Here is a 12,355-nt window from a genome sequence, read left to right on the forward strand (position 1 = left end):
GAAGAAGGCTAATTTGGCATGAATGTAAAATGCATGAGGGGCAGTAACAGATACTAAGTCTTGATAGACTGGAGCCAAATTACAAAAGGCTTTACATGCCAAAAATAAGAGTTTGTGTTTGACCATGGAAACAACAGGAAGCCACAACAGGGAAGCTATTTAAGCAGGAGAAGATGGTCTAAAGGCTGAATATGGTGCCGGCTTGACTCTTCTTCCTCCATCCCAAAACAGACACTTCCACAAATGCTCCATCTGCCAGTGCACTCAGTTTGTGTTTGGCTGCCTTCATCAAATCAAAGAAAGATAAAAGGCAAAGGCAGACCACAAAGTAGTTCATCTAACTGAACCACATCCATGCCTCACATTTAACACAACACTTTCTCAGTGTTTTAGTAGCAATCCATGAAAAACCAAATGGCAAAGGACTTGAATTTCAACATGGAGGCGGGAGTTCCACCGAGTAACTGTAAACACAACCATAAATTGTAATCATACCATAAATAGTTCATCCCATCTGTACTTACTTTGGGCTAGCATCAGGGAACCAAAGGCAGTGACTATGACAAAGATGGCACAGATGGCGTCCAGACGCACAGCAAACCATCGGGATGTAGTCAAGAATAAGAACCAAGCCTCTAAATGTAGAAATCATAATAGGAATGATGAATAAATAATCAAGAATTAGTTGTAAATGAAGTGTGAGGAGATATTATTTGATTGGGCTACAAAAGATAAATCTAGGACTTTAGCGCAGAGTGGGACAAGTCATTGAGTATTTGATACACAGCCAGCTCGGTGAATGCGAGGGACCTCAGAAGATTGTGAAATGCTAAATAACACAAGACAATGTATATATATGGTATGAATTATGTCAAATGGTGCAAAGGCCTTGAATAATGGATGCACTGCAAGATTCAACCTAAAGGTCATGAACGGAAGTCACAGTTGCAGAATAAAAACCTGAGCTTTCTGAGTAAGCTAAAAAGAGTGTAAAGAATACTGGACTTGGGCATCAAGTATTCTTTCCACTCCACTCTAGAACAGTCTTTGCCATTCATTGGTTGTATGGCTTTTGGCAAGTCAGTTCACACCTCTTCACCTACAAAATGAGTAGGCTGGAGTATAATAATAGTAACAACTTAAATTTATATAGAGCTTTAAGGTATGCAAAGCACTTTACATATATTATCTTACTTAAGTCTCACAACACCACCAAGCAGTAATATTATCCACATTTTGGAGATGAGCAAATAGAGGCTCAAGTTACTTAAGTAACTTGCTCATGGTTACACAGCTATGCAAAATCCAAACCAAAATTTGGTTAAATGAAGAGTTAAACTGAACAATTTTCTTCAGATATGTTCATCATGAATAATGGCACTTTGTAAGAAATTCCTTGATACTTCTTCCCATTTTGAAGGTAAACTTCTTAGGGATGAGGAAACTATCTCCATTTTCTTTCTTTCCCCCAAAGCACTTAGAACCACTCCTACTACTCTGTATATACTGGGTACTTGGAGGACCAATAAGGCCATTTTGTGTCACCATCTTGTTGGAATTACTATGTACCTTTTTAAAAAAACCAAACAGTAAATAATGATGTTTGAAGGTTTACATACAAATTGTCTTTATTTCTATGTTCTAATGTTTTCTTTTGGGATAGTGATTATTAAGTACAGGATGGCAGGTATTTTGAAAATTTGTCAAGGACTGAGAATCAATGACATACAGAATAAAGCAGGTGGAACATGAAACATAAAAGATTCAGGAACTAGATTTTTTATATTCAGAGTTTAATTGTTTTTTTTTTAAAAAAAACCTTAGACATACATTTCACCATTTTGCGGGCCCTAGCAACATGGAAGCTCATGCCAAAGTGGTCTGATGCCTCCTGGCACATAGTAGCTGCTTAATAAATGTGTATTGATTGATTGCAAAAAATGATGTCCAGGATACATTCAACATACAAATATTCAAGACACAGTATGGTGCAATGGAAAAGAGCTATGGGTGTCAGGAATAAGAAGATCTTGTTTTGCTTACTAACTTAGGAAAATCATCTCACTGAGTCTCCGTTTCTTTGCCTGTTAGAGTAAGATCATAATACTTGATTCCTAACATCTTAAGTTTGTCACAGAGATCAAATAAGACAATGTTCTCTAAGAGACTTAATGTATCTTTTCTAGTTTTTCAGAAGCTGCCTCCTACGGGGAAATGTATTACATATGAAGACAGCTTGTCATGACTAAGAAAACAGCTGACACAGCACATAGAAGGAGGAAAAATTATGGATTTAAGCTGTTCTTAATACCCTAAGAAACAGGGAAAGGGGTGGTCAAAGTTGGAAGGAAAAAAGAAAACTCTGACTATAGAAAGCGGTATTAAAAACAGTGAAGGAGAAGGGAAAGGAAGGCATGCCAAGGTGAAGAGGGATGGTAGGGATAGGTAGGGAAGGAAAGCACAGAAAAGGGAGAAGAAAGCTAGCAGCAGGAAGAAAAGGACAAAGGGAAAATACGTCAGCTCTCAAGTTAGGAAATAGTGGAGGCCACCAGGATGGGGAGGTCGCAACCTGAACAGGTGGTAAATCACTCATCCTTTGCAAGAACATTCCCAAAGATGTACGGACCTGAATGAAGATCCTGATGAGCATCGAATAATTCCTGGAATCTTTGCTCAGCTCTGTATGCCCGGATGGTCCAAAGCCCTTGAAGAGAAGATGACAAGTGGGAAAATACTGGGCTCCGAGCTGCAAAGAAAAAAGAAAACAACTCACTCAGGTGGAATAATTTCATGTTTTCTTTCTCAGCCCCACCAGTCATAGAATCAAAGAGAACTGGAGGGTTTCTCAGCAGTCATTTTGTTTAACTCCCCATTTTATAGAAGAAACTAAAGATTTGGGGGGTGAGGAAGTGATTGACTTGCTTCAAGTAACCTGTTTAGAACAGAAACCTAGAAAGAAACTTCTGAGCCAAATGAAGTTTTTAGTTTGTGAATCAAACCTGTCAAAGAACAGTCCTGGGTGCAAATGAAGATGAAGAGGACCTTCCTCCCTTCTGTACTCTACAAGCAAGATTTATTTTGTAAGTCTATTCTTCTACCTTTGGGTAAAACCGTTTTTACTTAGAACATCTGGAACTGAAAGTCTTGGTCCGATATCTGTTCAAATGACCGTCAACTGCAAATTAAAATCCATCTGGAATGGTGCTTTTGCTATTTGGTGTAATTTTTCATCACTTGAGTGCATCTGAGGAGCTCTTTCTTCCTTTGTGTACACTATGCTTGAATAGTCACTTTATAGGTCACTCTGAAAGGGGTACCCAGGTATTGTGCTGGTGTCTGTTCTCACGTGACCTGCTCAGCAGAGGATGGCTTTCAAGAATCCTGACTTTAACTCCAGGAGACCTAGGAATGCTTTTCTGACTGCATAGCTGGAAATTCGGTCCTGTCATTTGGTCTTCATCATAGCACATGACGTTCCTAGCACGTTTTCAGTATTGGAATGTAGGCTTAATTGCAAGGCCAGGCCTCATAAACATGAAAAACCCTGACAAGTTCTATCATTCTATAGAAATTCATTTTGGCTTGGGATTTGATGTCACGTTACTTGGCGGATTCTTTCGTCTATTCTAAGAAAGATTTGCTTTCCAAATACTTGTTTAACAACTCTTGCTCCTTTGGCACATCCATCTCTCATATGCTATTAAACCGTCATAATTCAGTTACAGGTTTTCATTCTCTGTCATCAAAGGAACTACAAATGGAGTTTGTCAAGGTAGGTCAGGATGTGACCTCTGTCTCTTCAATAGCAAAATCTCACAGACAGTTATTACTATCCTATCCTAGAGGGAGTAAACACTGATACTTAAGAAGAAGTACAGAATTCTGGTTTTAATTATTCTTATATTTGTATATCTACTAAGAAGAGATGTCTAGAAAAATACTGGGTTGTTTATAAGAATATGTTTTTCAAGGGTAGATTGATGGTTTCCATCTAAAGATAATAATCTTCAGGTTCCACCCATATCAATGCAATGTGGAGAGAAATGAAGGAAAAGCCCCAGATCTCTGAAGTCACCTTGTGACAAACTTAGGAGGACAGGAAGAGAATAGCACATGGCAGGCAATAAGGGATGTGTTATGATTTGCACTGTGGGAAAAAATATCTACAAAAATCCTTTAGAGTCTCTTGCAAGGAAGTTCAGGATTATATGAATGTTATCAAATAATAAATCAGAAAGGAAGAGGGAGAAATTACTTAAATCACTTTTAGGGTTTGATTCCTAAATGTTGCATAAGTAGTAGTTGAAGGCTAACCAATATAGAAAATCACAAAGAAGAAAATCATGCTTCTCATTAGTACTTTACAAATGACATAAAGCTGATGTTTGCCAAAATGGTGTATGAGCCTATAACTTATAGATGTGTTCCCTTATTTTATTTATGTAATATTATTATTTAGAGATTATTCCCTTGTTTTCTTCTTGTCATTGTCCAAGTTATGGGGTAATGTACATCACAGCACAACCCCACTCATTTAATAATGGAGAGTTTGCTACACTAATTAGCTTAGTAAATTATACATTTACCCTCTGCTCTTCTCTCTCTCTCTCTCTTTCTTTTTTTTTTTTTTGTGGGGCAATGAGGGTCAAGTGACTTGCCCAGGGTCACAAAGCTCGTAAGTGAAGTGTCAAGTGTCTGAGGCCGAATTTGAACTCAGGTTCTCTTGAATACAGGGCTGGTGCTTTATCTACTCACCACCTAGCTTCCCCTCTTCTCTTTCTTTTCCAACAAGAGTGATACTATGTTTAAATCCAGGTGAAACTCAGAACTGCTAATAATTTACTTACTGTTTAGCCTCTCTATCATGCTTAGCACCTGCTACATAATAGTTACAACTAACCAAGGAAGAGAAAAATCTTTCTGAACTTTTAATGACAAGTGACTAAAAAATCCTAGTACACATGCTATTTTTTCTTTTTCTTTTCCCGAACAAGGAAATATATTAAATTAGGAAATGCCATTTTGCATTTTAACTGGAAAATGAAAAAAACAGAGAAATATTAATAAGTTCAAAGGTACTTTACAAATAACTTTGACAAGACATGTGAATAACTAAAGACCAACTATATAACTTGCTACTGATCTCTGCTGGTCCATCAGGTGTGACAAGTAACATCTAGAGGAAGCAGATGACTTTTTCCTATAAACAGGTGGTGTCTAATGACAGCATTCTCTACACCATTTGTCAACAAGTGTTCGATTATCATGAAATGGAACAGTATAATATTTGGATTTTAAAAAATGACATCTGTGTAGGGAACTCCCAGTGTGGAAATTTCTACTAATGTCTAAATAGCAACTTTTCTGTAATTTATAGTCCTTAAGAGGTGTTTGGGCCATGAGACTAGTCATGAACCCCAGGTAATATGCACAACTCTATTCTTTCTTTTCTTTTTCCTCACTGATCTTCTTAGCGTTTTGACCCAATTTTAACCCAATGAAAATAAAAGGCTTCATTTTTTGGAATACATTCTTCCATACGTCCTCACTCATCCCAGGTACTCTGTGATCCCAGACATGAACTTATATTGCTTTAAGGAACATGTGGGAAGACTAATTTTTACAAATTAAAGTAAGCAGAATGCTACATGTCCCTTAAATTATACAACAGGGCCAGCTAGGTGGCGCAGTGGATAAAGCACTGGCCTTGGATCCAGGAGGACCTGAGTTCAAATCCAGCCTCAGACACTTGACACTTAACTAGCTGTGTGACCCTGGGCAAGTCACTTAACCCTCACTGCCCCGCAAAACAAACAAAAACAAACAAACAAAAAAATTATACAACAGACTCAAGTTGATTCTATGAGGTCACCTTAACTGAGATTTTCCTTACTCACTTGTAGATTCCAGGCGTTTCACATCTCTTGCGGTTTCTAAGAAGTATCGCCGAAGAAAAATGAAAATAATAACAAGTGGAATGAAAGGGATGGCAATCCATGGGATTACAGCTATGGCCACAGCTATCACGCCAACTACTTGCAGAGCTGTCTGAAAGAAAAACAACAAATGTGATTGTTTATTAAGAATTTTTGGGTAGGAAGCAGAACATTATGGAGATCATTTTTGTTGTTTAGGGCCATAATAATAGTTATTCATTAGCATCTTATGGATAGTTAAAATTTTTCCTAGAAAGGTGCATGGGTAGAAAACACTTTTACATGAAGATAATGGAATATAATAAATAGTACAAATGAAAGTTTTGTAAAGTTTGGACAGTTAGGTGGCAGAGGGGATAGAGTGCCAGGCCTGGAGTTGGGAAGATTCAACTTCCTGAGACACTTGACATATGACCCTGGGCAAGTCATTTAACCCTGTTTGCCTCAGTTTCCTCATCTGTAAAATGAGCTGGAGAAGGAAATACTCTAGTATCTATGGCAAAAAAATCCCAAATAGGGTCATGAAGAGTCAGGCACAGCTGAACAACAAATTAAAGGCAAGAGGTATAGGGTACTGGTGCCTAACCACTGTGAAATAATATTTGGAAAGCGTTAGCACAGTGCCTGTCAAATAGGCGCTACGTAAATATTAGCTATTAATAAACGATAATAACAATTGCTGTTATTATTATTGAACAAGGACTGTAGGGAGCCATAGGTTATTTCTTGGGGTCCACAAATCCACATGCACACTAAACATTGTAATTTTGATCCTTATTTAGTGCCAAAAAGTCATACAATATGAACCAGTATAATTAGCAATTACTACATTTCAAATTCTTGAGTATGCTCTTATGATGAATAAAATAAAAATGAATTTATAAATTTATCTGCATTCAGTAAAGTACAGATATAGTTTATTTTATTATGCTTCACAGACACTGTGGTGTTGTTTTTGTTTGTTTGTTTTTTTACAAATTGAAGGTTTGTGGCAGCAAGACCTGGAGGAGCTCTATAGGCACCATTTTTTCTTTCTTTCTTTTTTTAATCACAAAAGTATTTTATTATTTTCCAGTTACTTGTAAAGGTAGTTTTCAACGTTTGTTTTCATAAGATTTTTAGTTCCAAATTTTTCTCCCTTCCTCCTCCCCAAGACAGAAAGCAATTTGATATATGTTATATGTGTACAATCACATTAAATATATTTCTGCATTAGTCATGTTCTGAAAGAAGATCAGAACAAAAGGGAAAACCCTCAAAAAAGGGGAAAAAAACAAAAAAAGTAGAAACAGTATGGTTCAATCTGCATTCAGATTCCACATTTCTTTCTGGATGTGGAGAACATTTTCAATCATGAATCCTTTGGAATTGTCTTGGACCATTGTATTGCTGAGAAGATATGAGTCTATCACAGTTGATCATTGCACAATGTTGCTGTTACTGTGAACAATTTTCTGGTTCTGCTCACTTCACTCAGCATCGGTCCACTTAAGTCATTCCAGGTTTTTCTGAAATCTAGGCAACATCTTTTTCAACAGCATGTGCTCACAATCATGTGTCCACAGGTTATTCTTGGCAATATTTCAAGCTTTTTCAATATTATTATATCTGCTATGGTGATCTGTGATCAATGATTTTCTTTCTTTCTTTCTTTTATTTTGTGGGGCAATGAAGGTTAAGTGACTTGCCCAGGGTCACACAGCTAGTAAGTGTCAAGTGTCTGAGGCTGTATTTGAACTCAGGTCCTCCTGAATCCAGGGCTGGTGCTTTATCCACTGCGCCACCTAGCTGCCCCCGTGATCAATGATTTTTGACTTTATTATTGTAATTGTTTTAGAGAGGCATGCACTATGCCCATATAAGATGGCAAACAATCAATAATTGTTTTATGTGTTTTGACTACTTCATGGACCACCCATTCCCTGGTCTCTCTTCCTTTTCTCAGGCCTACCTATTTTTTGAGACACAATAATATTGAAGAATATTACATAAACTTAGTTGATAAAGCAGTGGCAGGAAAGGACTGACTCCAATTTTGAAAGAAGCTCTACTGTGGGTAAAATGCTATCAAAGCATCACATACTACAAAGAAATCTTTCCAGAAAGAAAGAGACAATTGATGCAGCAAACTTTGGTCTTATTTTAAGAAATTGCCAGTCACTCCAATCTTCAGCAACTATCACCCTGATCAGTTAACATCCATTGACACTGAGGCAAGACCTTCAATCAAGAAAAAGACTGTAATTTGCTGAAGACTCTGGTGATGATTAGCATTTTCTTTTAGCAATAAGTATGTACATTATTTTTTTAGACATGATACCACTGTACACTTATAGACTACAGGGTAGTGTAAACTATAGTATAATTTTATATGCACTGGGAAACCAAAAAATTTGTGTGACTTGCTTTATCGTGGTGGTATAGAACTGAACCCACAACATCGCCCGCCTGTAAAAGGATTGATGAATGAATTCCCAGCAGGTTTTTATCATGTATTTTCTCAACTTAATCTACAAGTTTAAAAATAAGCCATCATATTCAAAGAGAAGGTTGGAAACTACCAGTGTAGTTGCTTTTTGTTTATTTTTTTTTTTCCCCTGAAGAAGACAAAGGAAAGATCTGGGACTCACTGGGCTGGGGTGCTCAATCTATTTCAGTTAATTTTTAATCTGACAAACATTAAGCATGGCACTGTGTAGAAATTTAGGGGCCAAAATAGTCTGCCAACTAACAACCAATGTGGATGAGGAATGAAGAACATAGAGGGGTGGTCTGGAAGGCTCTGAATCATAAAGATGGGGTTTTGCTAGACAATGGATAGCTAAGTACCAGCTTACTGTACTCCTACTCCATAACAGCCTATGATGACACAAGGAAGTCCTGAATCCGTTGTCTTTAAAAACTGAACTAAACCAAACCAAACCAAACCAACAAATAAAATGAGACAAAGAGGTTGGATTTCTGGGTCAGTGTGTGACTAGGTACCCAGGGGCTATACTGATCCATTATCTCATTTGATCCTTACAACGATTCTTCCAGATAAGAGGGCATGATTACAGTCTCTATTTTACAAACTAGAAACTGAGGCACCAAGAAATTAAGTGACTTTCCCAAAGTTAATGGGAGGATTTGAATCCAAATATAACTAACTCCTGACTCAGTGTTCCTTTTCAGGCTAAATTTAAGACTACCATTAGTATGTTTCTTAAATGAGCAAAACAATAAAACTTCTGACTCCTTTTGTCATGAGAGGATTATGGGCCCCAGTTACCCCAACAGTTCTCTGGGAAGTTCAAGGAACTTTTTCCTTGAAACCTCAGGGGTTTTCCCTTGAAATCCAGTAGGCCTCTCCTTGAACTCAATCAAGGACTCACACACACACACACACACACACACACACACACGCACACACACACACACACACACACACACACACTCACACACTCACACACACACACACACCTAAGGGAGATAAGCGGCACAGATTGAACTGAGCATGCTCCAGGACCATCACCCTTCATTCCAGTCCTCCTAAGCACCTGGATGAGGTAATCCAGGAGAAGACCACCTGGAACCGCCCATCAGCAGACTGCTTAGACCCATCAGGACAAAGTTGACACCCACCACCAGATCGCTTACGAGGGATTCCTCCTACCCCAGCGCAACATGGGAAGACCACCAGCCCCTCACCCAAGAAGAGACTCTTACCCACCCCATCTAAACCCTATAAAATGGCACTCCACAAGTTAGCCGGGGAGGAAAGTGTTTTGTTCTGGCAAAACCTTCCTCCCGGCCGGTTTCTCTTGTATCCCAATAAACCTGTTCTTTTATTCCTAATTAGGTCTTGTGCGAGAGTGTAATTCTTTACAGAGGAATCCTAAGGACCCACGTACTTATCTATCGGTTTCTCCCCCATAACACTTTGGATGAAAAGGAGCACCCAGGAGGTTATCTTATAATATCTAGTCAAAACCTCAGGCAAAGTAGTGGGTAAATATGAAATTACCCTTTTTTGATACCTAGGAGAAAATATATTAGATCAAAATTAGATCCTTTTCCAGAGTCCAAATCTGAGCAAGTCACCTTAAGACTCTCAAGTCAACCCCAAACCCTTCTCCCCCACCGAAAGCAGTAAACAAAATTATGCAGAATTTTCTTCTAGAATTTAATGGTGGAAGATAGATGAAGTGAGGAAAATAGCATATTCACTGCTAGCTACTTATATATACTCTGAAAGAACAAAACAACACAGAATTGTAAAAGACAAGGGACTTAGATAAAATTATCTGCCCAACCACCCAAAGACTGCTTTTCTGAAACCAATCTCATCTTCTCCTCTCAAGTTATATAATCAAGCTCCCCACAGACTTGAAAGAGCCCTTAATTTCCAGGCTACTTGTCTGACAATGGAGAAAATCCCTTAGGCCACAATCCAAGTTAGACTCATTAGATGCTGCAAAGAGTATTAAAATAACAATAGATCCACAAGACCCAGATGATTCAGACCTGTTCATAAGAGTGACTATTAGACTACATGGTGCAAGTATGGTCACTGGAAAAAAAAAAAAGCACCAGTAATTATTTATTATTTATTAACAATTATTAATTCTGTGCCTGGCACACAGAGACAGAAGAGAAACAGGGACTGCCTTCGAAGGGCTTGCATAGGATAAAAGTGGGGAGATTACATCTACACCTCCATACCTATATTTACATTATGTACAAAAAAATATTAGGTGATTTGGGGCATAGACAAATGGATAGCTGCATTCTTCTGATGGAAAGGCTTCATGAAGATGGAAGTACTTGAGCTGCATTGTGTGTGGCAATGAGGGTTAAGTGACTTGCCCAGGGTCACACAGCTAGTAAGTGTCCAGTGTCTGAGGTCGGATTTGAACTCAAGTCCTCCTGAATCCAGGGCCGGTGCTTTATCCAATGCGCCATTTAGCTGTCCCACTTGAGCTGCGTTTTGAAGAAAAACAAGTATTCTAAGAGGCAGGTCTAAGAGTCTGCAGACTCAGACTATGAGGGTTTAAATCCCATCTTAAGCCACTTATGAGTGGTTTGACCTAGACCTCTCTCATTTGTAAAATGGATATAATAAGACTTCCATGGCCTACTTCTCAGGGTTGTTATGATAAAAGTGAGAAGGAAAAACATTTTATAAAACACTCAATAAGTGGGAATCGTTATTCTCAGATCAGAGGCCTTACCTCTAATATTTTCCAAGAGATTTACTACCTTTGAGTAGTCAGAGACTTAGGAGATGACTCTTCAGAATGGCAAAGTACTTGCCTGCATGAACCAAACTGAATAGAGAGAGTATAGATAAGCAGAGACCTCCCTGTTAAAACTACGAACCAAAGGAAAACAAAATAAAATCCTTTTTGTATCTATAGCTGCTACAGGCTGAATAATCTGGAGCACATCCAGCAGAGGGCAACCAGGAAACCATCACATAAGGGGATCTATTGAAAGCATTCCGGATTATTTGTCTACAAAAGAACAGACTCAGGAGGAGACATTAAAGTTGTCAAAAGTATTTGTTCAAAGTATTTGAAAGGTCTTCATAAGGAAGATGGATTAGGTTTTGTTGCTGTTTTTTGGCCCCAGAGGATAGAACTATTATCGATAAGAAAAGTTATTGAGAGAAAAATTTCAGCTTGATATAAGGTAAACATGGAATGGGCTGCCTTGGGACATGGTAGGTTCTCATACGCTGGACCTCTACAAACTGGGAGCTGGATGACCCCTGTTGGGTCTTATGCATGGGGCTATGTCATTTCTAAGATTTCTTCCATCTCTGAGATTCTGCCTCTACCTTAGGGAAACCACTAATGAGTAACTCTGTGAGAACAGGAGCATATTTTCTTTTGTGGATACTTGCCTCTTTAAAATCTAGAAATTCAGCTTGTTAATATAGCATTATAATCATATAGGAAAATAAACAAAAATGAAAACTTTGCCATATGACTGATATAGTAGTACAGTTAAGAAATGTCTCTATGATAAGTAATGAGAAATTCCATTTTCTCTCCATCTCTATCTGTGTCTCTGTCTCTCTTTCTCTCTCTCCTCTCTCTGTCTCTCTCCGTCTCTCTCTCTCTCCTGGACCAGGGAAGAAGAGTGATACTTTATAGTCCAGGTTGACTTCCTCACAAAAGCAAGCAGAAAACTTCAAAAATAAGCAAGCAAGCAAACAATAACAACAATAATAACAACAACAAAACCCTCCATAATCACATTCATTTATTAGTAGGAATAAGGGGACAGAGAGGGACAGAGAGTAATCTTTGGGGCTTGAATGATACTAATAATGTCCAAACAAGTTAGACATTAATCAGTTCTCCACTTCATTTTTGTCTTGTGTACATATGGTTACATGTCACATATTTATGCAAAAACTCTATGCATACTGG

General features: G+C 38.1%; 1 protein-coding gene across 1 annotated transcript in view; it reads right to left on the reverse strand.

The window, feature by feature from the left end:
* Positions 1 to 12,355, reverse strand: part of ABCC4 (ATP binding cassette subfamily C member 4) — a 280,662-nt gene that overhangs the window by 59,519 nt on the left and 208,788 nt on the right. The window contains exons 21-23 of the mRNA XM_043990550.1: positions 5,898 to 6,048; positions 2,627 to 2,746; positions 525 to 635 (exon numbers count right to left, since the gene is read on the reverse strand). Of these exons, the coding sequence (XP_043846485.1) occupies positions 525 to 635; positions 2,627 to 2,746; positions 5,898 to 6,048 (382 nt within the window). The remainder of the gene's footprint in view (positions 1 to 524; positions 636 to 2,626; positions 2,747 to 5,897; positions 6,049 to 12,355) is intronic.

Source organism: Dromiciops gliroides, chromosome 3 (assembly GCF_019393635.1).
Source record: "Dromiciops gliroides isolate mDroGli1 chromosome 3, mDroGli1.pri, whole genome shotgun sequence".
Taxonomy (NCBI): Eukaryota; Metazoa; Chordata; class Mammalia; order Microbiotheria; family Microbiotheriidae; genus Dromiciops; species Dromiciops gliroides.